The sequence below is a fragment of the Agelaius tricolor genome, unplaced genomic scaffold (assembly GCF_023055355.1).
Source record: "Agelaius tricolor isolate 1412-34295 unplaced genomic scaffold, bAgeTri1.0.p SCAF_5, whole genome shotgun sequence".
In the NCBI taxonomy this organism is placed as follows: Eukaryota; Metazoa; Chordata; class Aves; order Passeriformes; family Icteridae; genus Agelaius; species Agelaius tricolor.
In genome coordinates this window covers 17,000,706-17,016,046 of record NW_027269265.1, presented here as the reverse complement: position 1 = coordinate 17,016,046, position 15,341 = coordinate 17,000,706, and the positions used below count along the sequence as shown (strand labels likewise).

Here is a 15,341-nt window from a genome sequence, read left to right as displayed (position 1 = left end):
AAAAAAATTGAAGCCAAACAACTTGTCCCATAAGCTATTTCAGTCTGATAAAATACTCCATGCCTTCATCACCACAGTAACAATTTTGCACACTTTTCCTAGAACGAGCAACAGAAAGGAAACACTTTCCAGCACTTCTTGGGCACTGAGAGCGTGTGATTCCCCACACACCAGAGGCTTGCAAAGAGTCACATGTAATAGAAACAGAAAATATTTCAAAGGGTAAGTTGATAGGACTTTATTTTAAATTTGTTGAAATTTTACAATGTTGCATTTTGACAAATCTAGCAAGAAACTTTATTTGGAATAGTTGAAGCAGCATTTCACTAACTAGATATTTCCAAGAAAATAATAGCAGTCATTTAATCTTCCTTGCTGGGTTTGAGAGTCTTTGAATCCTTGGCTTGACTTACTATCATTCCATATCATGCCTCTTCTCATATATAGTCTTCTAAATATGCTGGCCTCAACTAAAGCTGTAAGCAGCATAAAAGGCTAAAAGCATTATTTTAGAGATACATATATAAGCATTTAACTCATTTATGTAATAAAAATGTGAGGACCCCTTCCATGAGTGCACCACGGGCAGGAGATGGCTTAGTTGTCTGGTTTTCCCTTTCATGTTCCAATTCCATTTTTTCTCCCCACCATTGTCACTACTGCTGTTCTTTCCCTTCCTTTTAGCTGTCAGTAGATAAAACTCCAGAAGAATTTAGCTTGAAGCTGACCCTGATTCCATTTAGTACTTTGTTGCATCCATACACACACACAGACCCTTCCTTGGCTGTGAGGAACAGAGAGACACCCTTGGTGTGTTCCATGTGCAGGAGGAAGATGAGCCATCTGGAAAGCAGCTCATTTCCGAGGGCTTGTTGTGAGCTGTGGAACTGTCTATGGTTACGGTCAATATGCTCATATAAGTACCCTGTAACAACTGTAGAAAAATAAACATGTCAACTCCTGCATCCCTCTCAATCCATCACCCCTGGGGTTACAGAATGAAGCCTCACAGTGAAAAGTAAGAACATGGAGGTGGTCCCACATTAAATAATTAACTACCATTTGTTATCTGCCCTCTGCCCTTCTCAGTGGTAAGAATATCAGTATTTGACCACTATACAATAGTATACAAGACAGCAAATCCACTGGAACTGGATTCAAACAGGGAAATTTCAGCAGGTACCTTTCACTGCATGGTGCAGCATTAAATGGTGCAGCTGGGCCAATGCTTGCAAACAGGCATGGACAGTTCCTCACTGCTTAATAACATGGTGCTATGACTGCCAAAGAAATAAAATCTAAATCCTCTGAAGAGTTTTATAAACTTTCTATGATCTAGTTTTCCCTGTACATACAAGCAGAAATAAAAGTCCCAGTGAAGCACAAAATCTCTGTAAGAATAACTTGTATTTGGTTTGGTAATACTTACAAGCCTCAGTCACCTCTGAAGAGACTCTGAATTCAGACTGTAAAGTTTACAGTCACTCTTAAAAGGAGAAAGAAAAACATTGACCAGAAATGGGCAAGAGAGTGAGATTAAATGCACACTACTGGGTAGAAAACATATGCTATTTAGTTGTCAGCTACTCTAAACCTGTCCAGACTTTGAATACTAAATTTAAAGACTGAATTTAAGGTGATTTTAATTCAAGAATTAGAATTTAAGGTGATGATCACCTCATTCTATATCACACAGAAGACTATAGTCTTGCAATCCTCTACTATGAGAAGAAAGGAAATTAAATTTTTTTAATCTTCTGAGAGAGGTCAGGTTGCTTAGCCTGGAGAAGGCTCTATGCAGACCTTAAGTTACCTTCCAGTACCTAAATGGGCCTGCAAGAAAGCTGGAGACAGACATTTTGCAAGAGTATGTAGGGACAGGACAAGGGATGAAGGCTTTAAATTGAAAGGGAGCAGGTTTAGATCAGCTGTCAGGAAGAAATTGTGTCCTTTGAGGGTGGTGAGGCACTGAAATAGACTGTCCAGAGAAGCTGTGGATGCCCCATCCCTGGAAGTGTTCACAGCCAGTTTGGATGGAGCTTTGAGCAGCCTGGTCTAGTGAAAGGTGTCCCTGGCCATGGCAGGGGGCTGGGAATGAGATGATCTTTGAGGTCCCTTCCAACCCAAACTGTCCTGCAATTTCACTCAAACTGGAAATGAAATCCCATCACAACAAATCAGGCCTAATATGACAGATTTCAATGTTTTAAGAATAAAATTTGAAATCAGAAGAAGAAACCCCACATATCTAGACAGCAAATACGCTGTATTTCTGTTGTCATTTAAAAAAAAAAATCTGAACCTACAAAATATTCCAGAGTAGAAAAGGTATCTGTTTTTCTATTTTCTAATACATTATGTTTGAATTAAGTAAAATTAATAATACTAATTTTATGCACAAAATTTATGCCACTATGTTTTCAACTGGTTTATATCCTTATGAGGCCAAATAAAACAAAGCCAGAAGAGTTGAGCTCTGGGAAAAGATTCAATTAAATTCCTTGGAGATAAAAGCAAATTTAGATTCTTAACTTGTTCAAGTCCATGGAAAGAACATGACAAATTCAACAGACATCCTCATAGATTTAAAAAACAAAACAAAAAGAACAGCCAAAATCCACAATCCTGAGTGGAAGTGTACCCAAAGCAGACACCGCTCCAAAGCCCACAGAGATGCTGTTTGAGAAAACTGAGCAGATTTACATCATATACAAGAATTTCCCCTATACTCCCACTTCTCACTTTAATCTAGTGACCAGACTTATGAAGCATTCTTTTGTCCTTGCTACCAGTTAGTTCCCTTATTTCCTTGACACCTCTATAGGACATGATTCATGCTTGTCTAACATTTACTGGAGGACAGTGTTGGTGGAAAACAATCCTTGATCAATTGTCAGTCAAAGCTATAGAAGTCTCTCACAAATTTTTTGCTGCCTTTGACTCTCCTCTTGCCATAACAAAAAGTACATATGCAACCAAAGCCACACTTAAACACAGCAGACCAAAGCAAACACTTCACTCAGTAAATTGTAATAAGCCCCTGGCATAGAAACTGCCATTCTCCCCAACACACTGGCCAGCCCTGTCTATTACAGTTTTCTAAACTGAAGTGGCACTGCCACCTTAAGACATGAGGCCAGCATTACAATTTTCACTATACTGGAATAGTAAAGAAAAAAGTCGTTTTTAATTACCTTTACTTTCTGAATTTTTAAAAAAATCTATATTCATATTAGAAAAAATTAAAAGTGCACAAATGATTAATTGCTTTAAGTCACTTATCATGTTATTAATACTCTTCTCAATTAAGTGGCAATTTAACTATGCAACCTAGCTTAGGCTGAGCATTTTAACATTCAGTAAAAGGCATCACTGTGAATCAAAGTTCTCCATTCTGCCCACAGCCAGCACAAAAATGCACTGCATTTTGTAGCCCTTAATTTTCAGCAACAGTGATAATACTTTTGGCAACTAGACACAGCTACTATGACATTTATGAGAGGACTTTTAAATACATACACTCAAAAAATTTGATGAGATCAGAGTACAGTGATATCACAGTTAGAATATTAATTGAGGTAAAAGTCTTGTCAACTATCACAAACTCGAAATAATTTAAAGGACCCAAACCATCCTCTTATTTTATCTACAAATATGGCATTCCACTACTGTGTAGATGACATTCAAACTAAAAAGATTCTTCATCTTTGGACAAGATATAAATTAACTTTTAAAAACTACTTCCACATGATGATACTGGAAAGAGCACTCTTACCCTTTGTAGAATACGCTTCAGCAATAATCCGTAGCCGATAAGGTGCCACTGCAGTCAGCTGCAAGTCATCAACACCAACTCTAGCATATATGTTCAGAGCTTCTTTGTAATCACCTTCCACATAGTTTAATTTGGCCATTATTAGGTTGGCTTCTTGTAGGAATTCTGGCTAGAAGGAAGAGAAATAAGAAAGGGTTTTCCCTAAGAAAACACACCTGATTCTTTCTGATAATTATTACGTATGTTTTCTGTCACCCCCAGAATATTTCTTCTAACAGAGCAACAAATGAACAAAATCCTGTCTTGTGTAATATTTGAGAAGCTTGAAGTAGGGGGGAATTCACTAAATCTCATTCCAGCAAGCTACTGAAAAGCATTACCAGCCATTTTAGATATTCACATGCGTATTTACACGGGTACCAGAAATACCTCTCAGTTGGAAACCAGCTTTTCCAGGTGATAAAACTATTTAAAGGCAGCCTATCATTACAGCCCCTCATATGACTTCTTTTTCTAACACAAGCACAGTTGAAAATAACATAGCATCAAAACTTAATGATATATGTTCCACAGCCTACATATTTAATTCACACCATTTCAAAGTATCAGGGCAGAATAAATGTGTTGAAAAAAAGAACTAATGGAGGAATGAAAAGAGAAAAGAAAGAGAAATTAACACTCCCAAAAGCCACTGAAAACATAATGTTACAGATGAGTGTAAAAGAAGCTTCTTTTGATCTCTGAAAAGATGGATGTTGGGTACAGAAGAGGCAAGCTGACAATGTAGCTACAACAACAGTTAAGTAAAAGAAGGACCAGAATGGTTATGAACATTAGAAGATTCTGACAGAAAATGCTCTCTTGTATTAATCTCACTTTCAGAATCTGCAAGTATAATTTAAGGAACCTTTCCCCAATACTTCAATCAATTTCAACTTTTCTAATTGTTGCTCAGGCTGACTTACATACCTTGAGATTACCCCTATCAAGTGCTGCCGTGAGATGTTTCCTGACCTCGGTCAGCTTTGGCTGGGGGCCCCGGGGACTGTTACTGTGTTTAAGAGTATTTTCCTTCAAATATTGTTCTAGTTTGGATTCCCCAAGAAGAAGCTCTGCCATGTCATCTGTAAAAACAACAAACACAGGAAGTATTAGAAACAATTTCATTTCACTAACATTGCCTGGATTTTAAACACAAACCAACCAAAGCAAACACAACATTAAGTATTCGGGTTTATCACATCACGTGATATTTTGTTTTACTTTTCAATTTATCTTTTCCCTGCCTGATTCACTGTAGAATCAAGTCTCCTGTGTTCTAAGATAAAAAGAATTAAAACATTAACCTCAAGTCAGTATTCTCCCCTTCCTCCTCAAAAAAAGCAGACAAGTGATCCTGTACAAGAATTCAAAGCAGGTTAGTTTGGTTCAAGGAGTTTAACATGGGCTGTGTGAAAGGCTCTCAGATCAGAGGCCCGCTCCAAACTTACAAAACTGAACTTCAGTTCACTATATGCAGTTAATTGCCTTTCAAAGAGGCAGTCACTGGCGGGTCCTTCCAAGACAGTTATTTTAGTCATAATATTCAGAAGACTCCAGAGTCTTGCTCTGAGTAAACAATTTTTGTTTATGAGCCCCTTTAAAAAAGGGATTAATAAACAGGAGTGAAATTTGAAAATAATACTTTAAGTCAGCATGGTGATGTCCCACCTGGGAGAAGAACAATGAAGATTAATTTTGTTAATTGTACTTTTAAAGCTAAGTGGCAACTTTTTTAAAGGGTATAAATATGTTAAACTGGTTACTTTGTGTTTTAAGGGATTTGCAAGTTGATACTTCCTCTCTCATCTGTACTTATGGAAACCAAAGAATTTCATTTAACAAGTAACATTTCTCTTTCCTTTTACTCAGTGTAATGCTTCACTGAGTAAGGTCCATTTCGAAAGATGGTCGAGGAAACAAGACTGTCAAACACCTAAATGACACTCTAAAACAAGTGCTTTGGTCCAGGAGCTGAAATACCACCAAGGCTGTTTACAATGAAAGAGTGAGGTCCATCACTGGCATTCTTTAACACTTCAAATAGCAGAACTTCAGAAGTGCCAAGGAAGAAAGTATCACATGTACATTTCACTCTCATATGCAATCCTTCAAGTAGGTCCTAAAAATTGCTCTGGTCCACACTCTTGTAACAAGCATTTCTTTACTAAAGTTAAATACAGTAGATCTGTCTCTGTGGAGAAAGAGGGAAGAACAACTGTACTGTTGAGCTAAGAACAGACCCAGCTGCCAGACATGTTTTGTTTATATAAACTGCAAAACTGTCAAGGAGGCATGTGAAACAACTAGTTTGGATTCTTACAACACATGAGCCAAAGAACAGGTCAGGCACAAAATAAAAAGAAAATAAACCTCTCACTGCTAGGTATGAAAATGCATACCTTGAGGCGTGAGGATTTGTAAAACAAACTGCTGAAATCATCTCTATTAGTAATGGGGAAAAGTAACCAAACAACAGCACTGGCACATGCAAGAGCAAAGTGTAGCCATATCAGCTACACCACAGAAAGAGGAAGACCATCTTCTCACCCATTTGTGGGGCCACAATAGAACAAGACAGTGCTAGACATAAATCTAGCACTCTAAAGAAAGTCTGTAAGATTATTCCTCTCTTACACACTGCAGAATTTCTCACAATGGAGAAAGGAAGAGGAGAGAAACAAGAAGCCACCTCTGGAAAATTTAATGTATCCTCTCTCTCCTTTTCCTCTCTTATCCTCCCACCTTGACCCTAAGATAAGCTTCACCTCCCTGATAATGACTTGAAAACTTTAGAAATTTAATGTTTCTAAAGACAGGACATAAGCAAGAACAAAGCTGGCACATACTCTGAAACTATCCTGGCATCTTAAGATGAGAATCAAAGTAGTCTATAGGAGCCAGGTATTTTGTTCCCATTCTTGATGCCACTCAGAGAAGCTGATGATCCACACAGAGCTAGAGACAGTCACAGTGCAGTGACATGTAGTGCCCATACTTTCCTTCAAAGGAAACGTGGGAGAGGAGAAAACAGCAGCTGCAACTTGCACACAGATCTGAGCAGCAAAACAAAAGCTGCTCTTCCAGGTCATTCACAGCCAGCACAGCTCAGCCTTTCCCTGGAGCTGTGTCATGAGACACAGCACCATGAGAGACAGAGGCAGAGTTACTGTCAGACTGGCTTTCATGGCAGCAGTGCTCCTCTGGGCCAGCTGCTGATGACTAACACTTGAAAACAGCAGGTCACAGACTGCAAACCATAAAAGCCACTGCAAAGCAGAATTTTCTTATTTACTGAATCTCTCATTTGCTAAGTCAGTCAATCGGGGCCAGATATTGGCAACAAACTTTTAAATCAAATTATTACTGAGTGAATACTTTATGAAGAAAGCATTGGCTTTATGCATCAACCATTCTGTGCCAGAAACAGTAACATTCAATGGTGCTTGTAACAAAATTCCAATTACATGGACATTTCTGAAGGAAACCATTTATGAAGCCATAGCTCTAGAAGAGTTTTCCATTAGTTATAGCTATCCCTTAAGACATCCTGAAATCATGTAAGAACTGTTTGAGAAGAAATTGCTTTTCTTTTTCTTCCAGCACAGTATGAGTGATCTAGATTATATTCTTCTATTAGACACTTTATAGAGACAGAATTAAACTGTGTAAAGTTGATAACATGAAGTTTAGTGTTCCCTCAGCCAGTTTAAACAGATGTTTCAGAAGAAAAACTGATCAAAACCAGTTTCAGTATCATGAAATCCAGTATCCCATTTTCAGGAAATTCATGCAGTTATGGCTTAGTATAAAATTCTTGATTAAAGAAAAGACTCCCTCTTATTCATCTATTTCTCTGCTGAAGAATTCATCAACAACAATTACTTAGCAGATTAAGGGGGTATTTTATGACTTACATCACAGCTGCATTGCAGAACCATTTTGGACAAGAACAACCTAACCTGCCCATCTGCTTCTGCAACATCACAGTATCACTGAAACCATCTCCTGACTAATAGGATGTCCTCTGCCTTAATCAAAGACAACTCCAAGCACCTTGGAACTCCAAGACAAACTCAAGGATGCTTTAGGTGAAAGGCCCATTTCTCTTAGCATTCAAAGCAAAAATAAAAAAACTGACACTTCATGTAAGCTGCTTTCTTTCAGCTTAGAGAAAGCTTAGACATTTGTACAAAATGGCTTGAGAAGAGCCTTATGTACACATGGCTGTCCCTCTGTGCAATATGGATCAATATGAATCATCTTCAAAATAAGAATACAGGCTGGCATAAATAGGGAATAGGAAAAAGCACACAATGATGTGCCTTCGTAAAATAGTCTCTAAAAATATCATCATGAAAGCCACTTTGCTACTTTATTTTTAATATCTGCTTTTTGCAGCAAATTCTTCACCACAGTATCAGAATCTGAAGCAGTTACTCACAGAAAAACAGAATTAAAATAGAGGATTAGTCTTCTTTTATCCTTGGTCAAGAATGATGAAGATTACTTATAATACTAATATTTACTTAGTTTAAAACCTGGTCTATCTTGAACCATCCACTGAATCACATGCTAAAATGCAAAATAGTCATTTTTCTGATGAATGCTACCACAACCTCCAGGCACTTGTTGAAGAACCCATGGGTTGTTAGCAGGCTAGGTGAGAGGAATACCTAGCTCTAAATTCCTTTCTAAAAGTAAGGTTAGCAAGAAGGAGAGAGAAAGAAAAGAATGACAACATTGCATACAACTACAAAAAAAAAAAAAAAAGCATAGCTGAATACAGATTAGGGAGCTCTCTCTTGCCTTCAGAATTCACTCCAAGAAGTGACTTTAAAAGTTTATTCAATTCCAGAGTACACCAAGACACATTATAGTGAATGATGATGTGGTCTCAATAGAACTAATGAACCTGCTTGCTACCTGTTGCTCTGTGGAGCACCAAGTAACTGTTCTAGTAAAGTATTACTTTTCCTGTGGTGGTTCAGATAAAAACCAAAGCAAAACACTGACATTTATCCAGATCATGACTACTATATATGTGGTTTCTCAAGTGTTCCTATTATTAATGCACAAAAACTTTGAAGAGTCTGATAATTACTTTTTTCAGAAGGAGATACTTGGAAGGTATAAGGGAAACACACCTCATGGATAACAACAGCTATCACAACTATGGCAACAACTATCAACAACCCTGCTCCTGTTATCAAGTCCCCATGCACCAGATGTTTCTCTGCAATTAAACACCCATATCATGCTGCTGTGGAACACTGGCAAGAATACACATGGTCCTGTGCTATCAATACTTACATGATATTTATGGAACCTCCCTCCACAGCTCGACATCTACAGCAAGAAAGACTATGCAGAAAAGCACCCCTTCTTCCTTATATGCCAAATGGCATAGATTAAAAGAAATATTTTTAGTATTTCGTTTCCCTTTCCTCTGAAATACACAGCTGCAAGAAAAATAGTGCATAATTAGGATAAAATCTCCTACCACAATGATTTAAGCAAAGAGGCTCAACCTCAGACTCAGGCCCTGGGGAGCTGAATTTGAATAGGAGGTATTTAGGAATAAGAAATACAGAACAAAATACCTACAGACTCTGACTGGCCAAACAAACTTTAATCTTTCCTTGTAAGCAAGCAGATAAATCTAGAAGCACCTTCTATCCCATGTTGTATTACTTCACTCACTCTTCACCAAAATCTTAACTATTTCAGGTAACATTTTAGACTCTTAAAAAGCCCAGCTGTCCAAATGCATTGAAGTTTAAAGATCATGGTTTTCATTAGTCTCAAATGAAGACACTGCATCAGGTGAGATTAATTAAATGAAGCATGGAGTTGTGGGAATAGAAGATGCTGCTGCTTCAACTGCTCTGTCCTGGAGCCCAGAAAGCAAAAAAAAAAGATGAAAACTGAAGTCCTAACTCAGGACTATTTTAAAAAAAGGTAAAATGAAAAAAAAATCAGGGTAGGAAAGGGACAAGGGATAAAGAGGACAAGTATGAGATTTCCAGGATCCCAAGGGGGCCATACATTGATGTGCAGAATTCCAGGAAGTTGAGATTTGCTTTGTAAACTCCCTTCTGGTGCTTCAAGCCTTCCCAGAGGGAAACTAGCTTGGAACTGAGAAAAGAAACTATTCCTACTCAATCCCTAAAACTCTCAGTCTCTCTAAAGGTAAAACTGAAAGCTTAGAGTACCTGAAGGGCTGCATGCTGCAGTATTTTATGATGATTTTTCTCTCAGATATCCTAAAACATTTTGGAATATCATTGTACCCAAAGAGAAAAACAAAAAACCCAAAAAACCAAAAACAAACAAACAAAAAAGGCAAAACAAAAACAAAACAAAACAAAAAACCCACACAAAACAACAACAAAAAAAAATCCCTAAGGAATTTTATCTAGGAGTATCTAGGAGTGGTATACAGCAAGAAGAATCCTAAACAGGTCAATTACTCTATATAGTAACCAAAGATTTCAGAGTGAGGTTTCTATAAAACAACTGAAAACAAGAAAAACTTGTAGCCTCCTGCAGAACAGTTACTAAGAAGGCCATTTAAAAATTGAGCTTTCTTCCAGAGAAGGATCTGGAAATCCTGGATCCAGAACTGATTTCATATTCACCTGGCAGAAAAAGCATGAACCACATGGTTTTTCACCCAGGAACAAATGGACTATGTACTTAAAGCAGACACTTGCTTTGTTCAAAATGTATCAAACCATGAGTAAGAGCATTAGCTTGAAGAGGAATGTCAGTACAAGTCTCCAAGTACTCATTCAACTTTGTGCTCAGCACCCAATAGATCTGGCCCAGGAGCTACTTAAATCAAAATGAATGCTAAAACTATTCTTAGATTACTACAAGGTTTATATTAAAAACAAGAAAAACAATATATATATATATATACAGAGATGTCACTTATGATTCCATCACTGACTACTTAGCAGCAAGAATTCACAGCATCAGAGGATGGCTGAGGTTGGGAGGGACCTCTGGAGATCATCTAGTCCAATAGCCCTAATCCAAGCAAGATGACCTAGAGCAGGTTGCCCAGCCAGGTCTCTGGAGACAGCAGAAAAGTATCCAGAGAATATGCACAACCCAACAAGCACTACTGGTAGAAAGGCTCACACTGATGCAGATGTCACACATATAAAACCAGAAGCAGAAAATACAGAGTCAGCTGTTCAAAGAAATTTAATTTTACTCACTAACACCTTTAATTACATACAGTCATTAATTTCTCTGCCTCTTAAGTACACAGTGGGCATGGCACCTTTTTACTGTGCAGCTATGTAGTGTGGACACAATTTTCCTGCTTGACAGCCAAAACTTGCTTTGAAGAAAAATATTATAGGCTTTCCAATCTCTTTATGCATAGGCAAGTTTACCTCCAAAGTACCACTACTACTGAAATTTATTTTATGATGACACATATTAAGAACAGAAAACTGTTTCAAACTATTTTTTTTATACTCAAGCTCACCATATTTTGTGAAATGTTAAGGCCATCAGAACAGCAAATAATCAAGCCAGGGAAGTCACAATGTATCATCTAGAAGATTGACAGGCTTACAATTGAATAAAACTTGGCCCCTTCAGTCCAATACAATGTAAAACCAAGAAATAAGAATGCATGTCAAACCCAAGACTAGGAACACAAAGTGTGGGAAACAGGACCACCATCATCTTTGAGTGTTTAACTGGAAACAATTCTATCAACCACATTGAGGAAGAACAAAATTTAGCTTCTTCCATCTATGTTTTGTTTAGGTTACAAAGATCAAGGAATGACTGGGAGAACAGAAAAAGCACATACTCTGATAGCTAGGAATTCATTCCAATCTTGCTTCTTGCCATGATTTATTTCTCAAAGGGTAAAACAGTTTTCCTGTTGCTACTAACAACAACAATAAAATACTAGAAACAATTAGATGGAAGGCAAAACCCAAGCCATGTCATAAGGACAGTAGCTCTTGTCCATTCTCTACCAAACAGCTATATTGCAGCACAGTGCAATTTGAGAGATGATGACAATGGAATCAACTTTTGTTGTCACAAAAAGATAAAGAAAACTACTGACAAAAAACGAAATCACTAATTAATTGCCAGGTCAGAAGAGAGTTTTTTTGTGTTTGGGGTGACCCAAAGCTCAGATGAAAGCACACAGACGAGCACAAGATCTTGCAGTTCTCTACCTTTTCCAATCTTCTCCTCCTAGCTTTCCAGGTCCACCTTGGAAGCCTCAAGTAAATTCTTGAAAGACAGTACCCTACATTTGTCAGTCTCAGAGACAATTGCCTCAGGTACATAACTACCAGTGTTAATACAGAAAGTACCTTTTGGCAGCTTGGTTGGTTGGTGATTTGGTGGGGTTTCATTTTGGTTTTTTGTTTGTTTTGTTTTTATTCTACCAGCTGTTCTAAAAACAACAAGTCCATATTTTGCCTTTCCTTAAACCCAGCTCTAATGCAGTCCCATTAAAGCCTTGATTAATGTACACCATTTTCTTCCCATTAAGGTAAAGAGACTGCAATTAAATAGTAAAAAGAAAACAGAAGTGTAGCTGCAAGCTAAGCCCACACAAATCTGAGTTTGAGATAAGGTACACTTAAAAGATGAGCTACAACTTGTTCATATAATTAACTGCAGAAAAGTATGGGAGGGCCTATAAGCTGTTGTTGATTTCATATCTTGGTTGCCTGTACAAAAGTTTTATGGAGGTAAACCAAGTTATTGGACTCAGGTGAGCTGCATTCAAAATTTTAGAAATTAAAGGTATTGCTAACCCATTTTGTTGTTAAAGAAGCAGAGTTTACAACTCTAGATAATATGAGATTATAGTAAAGGATTTCAGCTTATGCACACAAATTCTGAGTGGAGTCATACCAATCACACACAGGTCATCAGTGGGGTGGGAACTTGCAGAAATTCATGCAACACCTCCTGAAGTAACTCCTGAGCAACTGATAACATTGCTGATCAGAACAGCTACTAAAAACCGCCACTATGCATTCTGCCACACATTTGCTAATGCCAGAGAAATGTCCAGATTCAGCATCTCCCTCCACAGCCTGGAGCAGAGATCAAATGCTCTCCAATTATTAAAGGTCTGGCTACTCACCTCACACTATTAGCCAGACATCCTTACTTCCTCCAACTTATCTCAGCATCCTGCCACTTTGCTTTTTACAAAGTTATTATCTTCAGTCACTTCTTATCAGCTGAAATTAAACAGTATTCAGTGCAGAGAAAACTGTGAAGAATTGAACCACTAAATTCTAAGATTTTATTCTTAAAAAGACAGATTTGTGGGGAGGAGGAAGGGCCCAGATTTGGCAGGGAAGGAGAATGGCTCATAGTTGGTAAGTTAAGGACCTTCTGTCCCCTTGTTTACTACCATGCAAATCAAACCCAAATAAAAGTGGTATCAATGACCTTGAGTTTATGCTAGTGAATTTATTTTCCTAAAGAAAAGTTAATCCGAACCTTTAATCCTTGAAGTTTGTTTAAAGGAGCTGACAGCAGCTATAATACAGATATATACCAGTATCTATTCATGGATAAATCTAGTTACCATTTCTTTTAACTTTTAAACAAGCAAAAGTGCAATCAACCTAACATTACCACATGAGACATCCAATTTCTAAAATAATTACATTCATAATATATAGAAATATCCTTATAAATGTAATCAGTTATAAGCCTCAAATATCCAAAATATTTCTTTAATTCCACTTAGACCAACTACATGCTTCCTTCACAGTTCCCCTCACCTTTGCTCTCCACTGGCTGCTGCTACTGTTCTTTCCACCAGCTGTTACACTACTCAGACCCCTGTGGGAGGCAAATGAGCTTGGCAAGCCAGCAAACACAGTAGGCCCCAGAACAAGAAGCACAAGAGTTTTCTGCTGGCCAAGCACAGTAATTTCCACCTCTGGTGTTCATCAACACAAGGGAGAGGCCAGGAACACATAACCAGGAGAAGCTGCTCAGAGAAGCAGCAGCTTGATTAAAGGCAGGAAGAAAGAACTACTCTACATAATAGCAGGGAGGTGTTAGACCAGCCTGGTTACTTGTGAAATCACACGCTAGCATTTTCTCTTCCAGATGAACATGCAGTGTGAGTACAAGCAGATGATCCACATCATCACTTACACTGTTGTAACACCCCTGGCTATCTGAAGAAACAAAGCTGTCAGTCAAAAATAAGACAACACATCTAAGTACTGTCACCACCTTTGCTCTTCATTCAGAAAAATGTCTGTCCTTAGTAATTTTGTACTGTAAATGTGACAGTGAATGCAACAGGAGGAAAACAAAGAAGATAACAAATGAAGAGAGTCCTCCACTTCTGCTGTGGAGGACATGCAAAAAGGCATGTCACATGGTCTGCAAACTTTTCTGGTAGAGATGTCAATTTTTTAGGAAAGCTTTGCATATACAAATTACACTACAAACTCTATGTATAAAAACAAACAAATTTGGTAAACACCTTCTAAGTAGGGCATGAGTCCTAAGAGGTTTAGAAATCCCTTTTTTATTCTGAGGATAAGCTTTAACCATACATCTGAGGTCTTGTATTTCACAAGGCTGCAAAACAGATGAAAACCGGTAAGATGTTTCTATTATTAGGTCCTACTTATATCAAGATAAGGGAGCAGCATAGAAGGTGACAAACAAAATTAGACATGTAAAATAATTCATAATCCTTTGGGTTTGCTACTCTGCTCCTAACTCCTCTGTGTTCAATTACTCTGCCAGGCTAAATGTGAGGCTAGGTCTAATAAGAGACTACAGAAACAAGGTGTTGAGAGGAAAGGCAGTCAGCAAAAATCCCAGACAAGACCAATCAAACAGAAATGGGATAGCAAAAGTAGTAAGAAATTCACTAGGTAAAAAAAAACCATTGTGTTACCATGTTGGTGTATTTCCATGAGCAAACTTGATACCTGTAGGTAATATTCTATTTTCATGGCAATGTCACAATGCTCTTGGTAGCATATAGATCCGTGAACTTCCTGGGCATGCATTCTCTCCCCACAGTAATGCAATATTTCACACTGCTAAGGTTTCTACAGAACTACACCATTCTACCTTGTTTGAACTATAAAAATTCGCCCCCTCAGTGTTTTTCCAGACAGAGCCATCCATCTCACTGAACTTGAGCAAGGTCACGTTCCAATTACAGCAACAATGAATGACCGGAAACACCCGTGGAAATTCATGGATCCTTTATTTTATCCATTCAGCTGGCTACTGAACCAGCCTAAGGTTTCCTCACTTTGTTTCCAAAGGAAGGAAAGAAAACACGAGAATATTCATGTCCTGAAAATGCCCTGAGCAGATACAACCTTCATACTGAATTCCATTGTAGACACTTCCTATGAGACGCTACTGTTTCATCAAAAATACATGATGGCCTCGCAATCAGCTTTGCAATGTGACTGTTAGCTTCCAGTTGTGTTTCTCAGTTCTGGGAGCACTTCAAAATACATTCAGATTAGTT

At 37.9% G+C, this 15,341-nt stretch overlaps 1 protein-coding gene across 3 annotated transcripts in view; it reads right to left on the bottom strand.

Annotated features, from left to right (window-relative positions):
* TTC7B (tetratricopeptide repeat domain 7B) overlaps positions 1 to 15,341 on the bottom strand; it is a 118,501-nt gene that overhangs the window by 98,820 nt on the left and 4,340 nt on the right. For 2 of the 3 annotated variants that reach the window (XM_071426630.1, XM_071426628.1), the window contains exons 2-3: positions 4,745 to 4,899; positions 3,776 to 3,944 (exon numbers count right to left, since the gene is read on the bottom strand). In XM_071426630.1, the coding sequence (XP_071282731.1) occupies positions 3,776 to 3,944; positions 4,745 to 4,899 (324 nt within the window). Of the gene's footprint in view, positions 1 to 3,775; positions 3,945 to 4,744; positions 4,900 to 15,341 lie in introns of those variants that run through there. The other variant, XM_071426629.1, reaches the window with a different exon arrangement.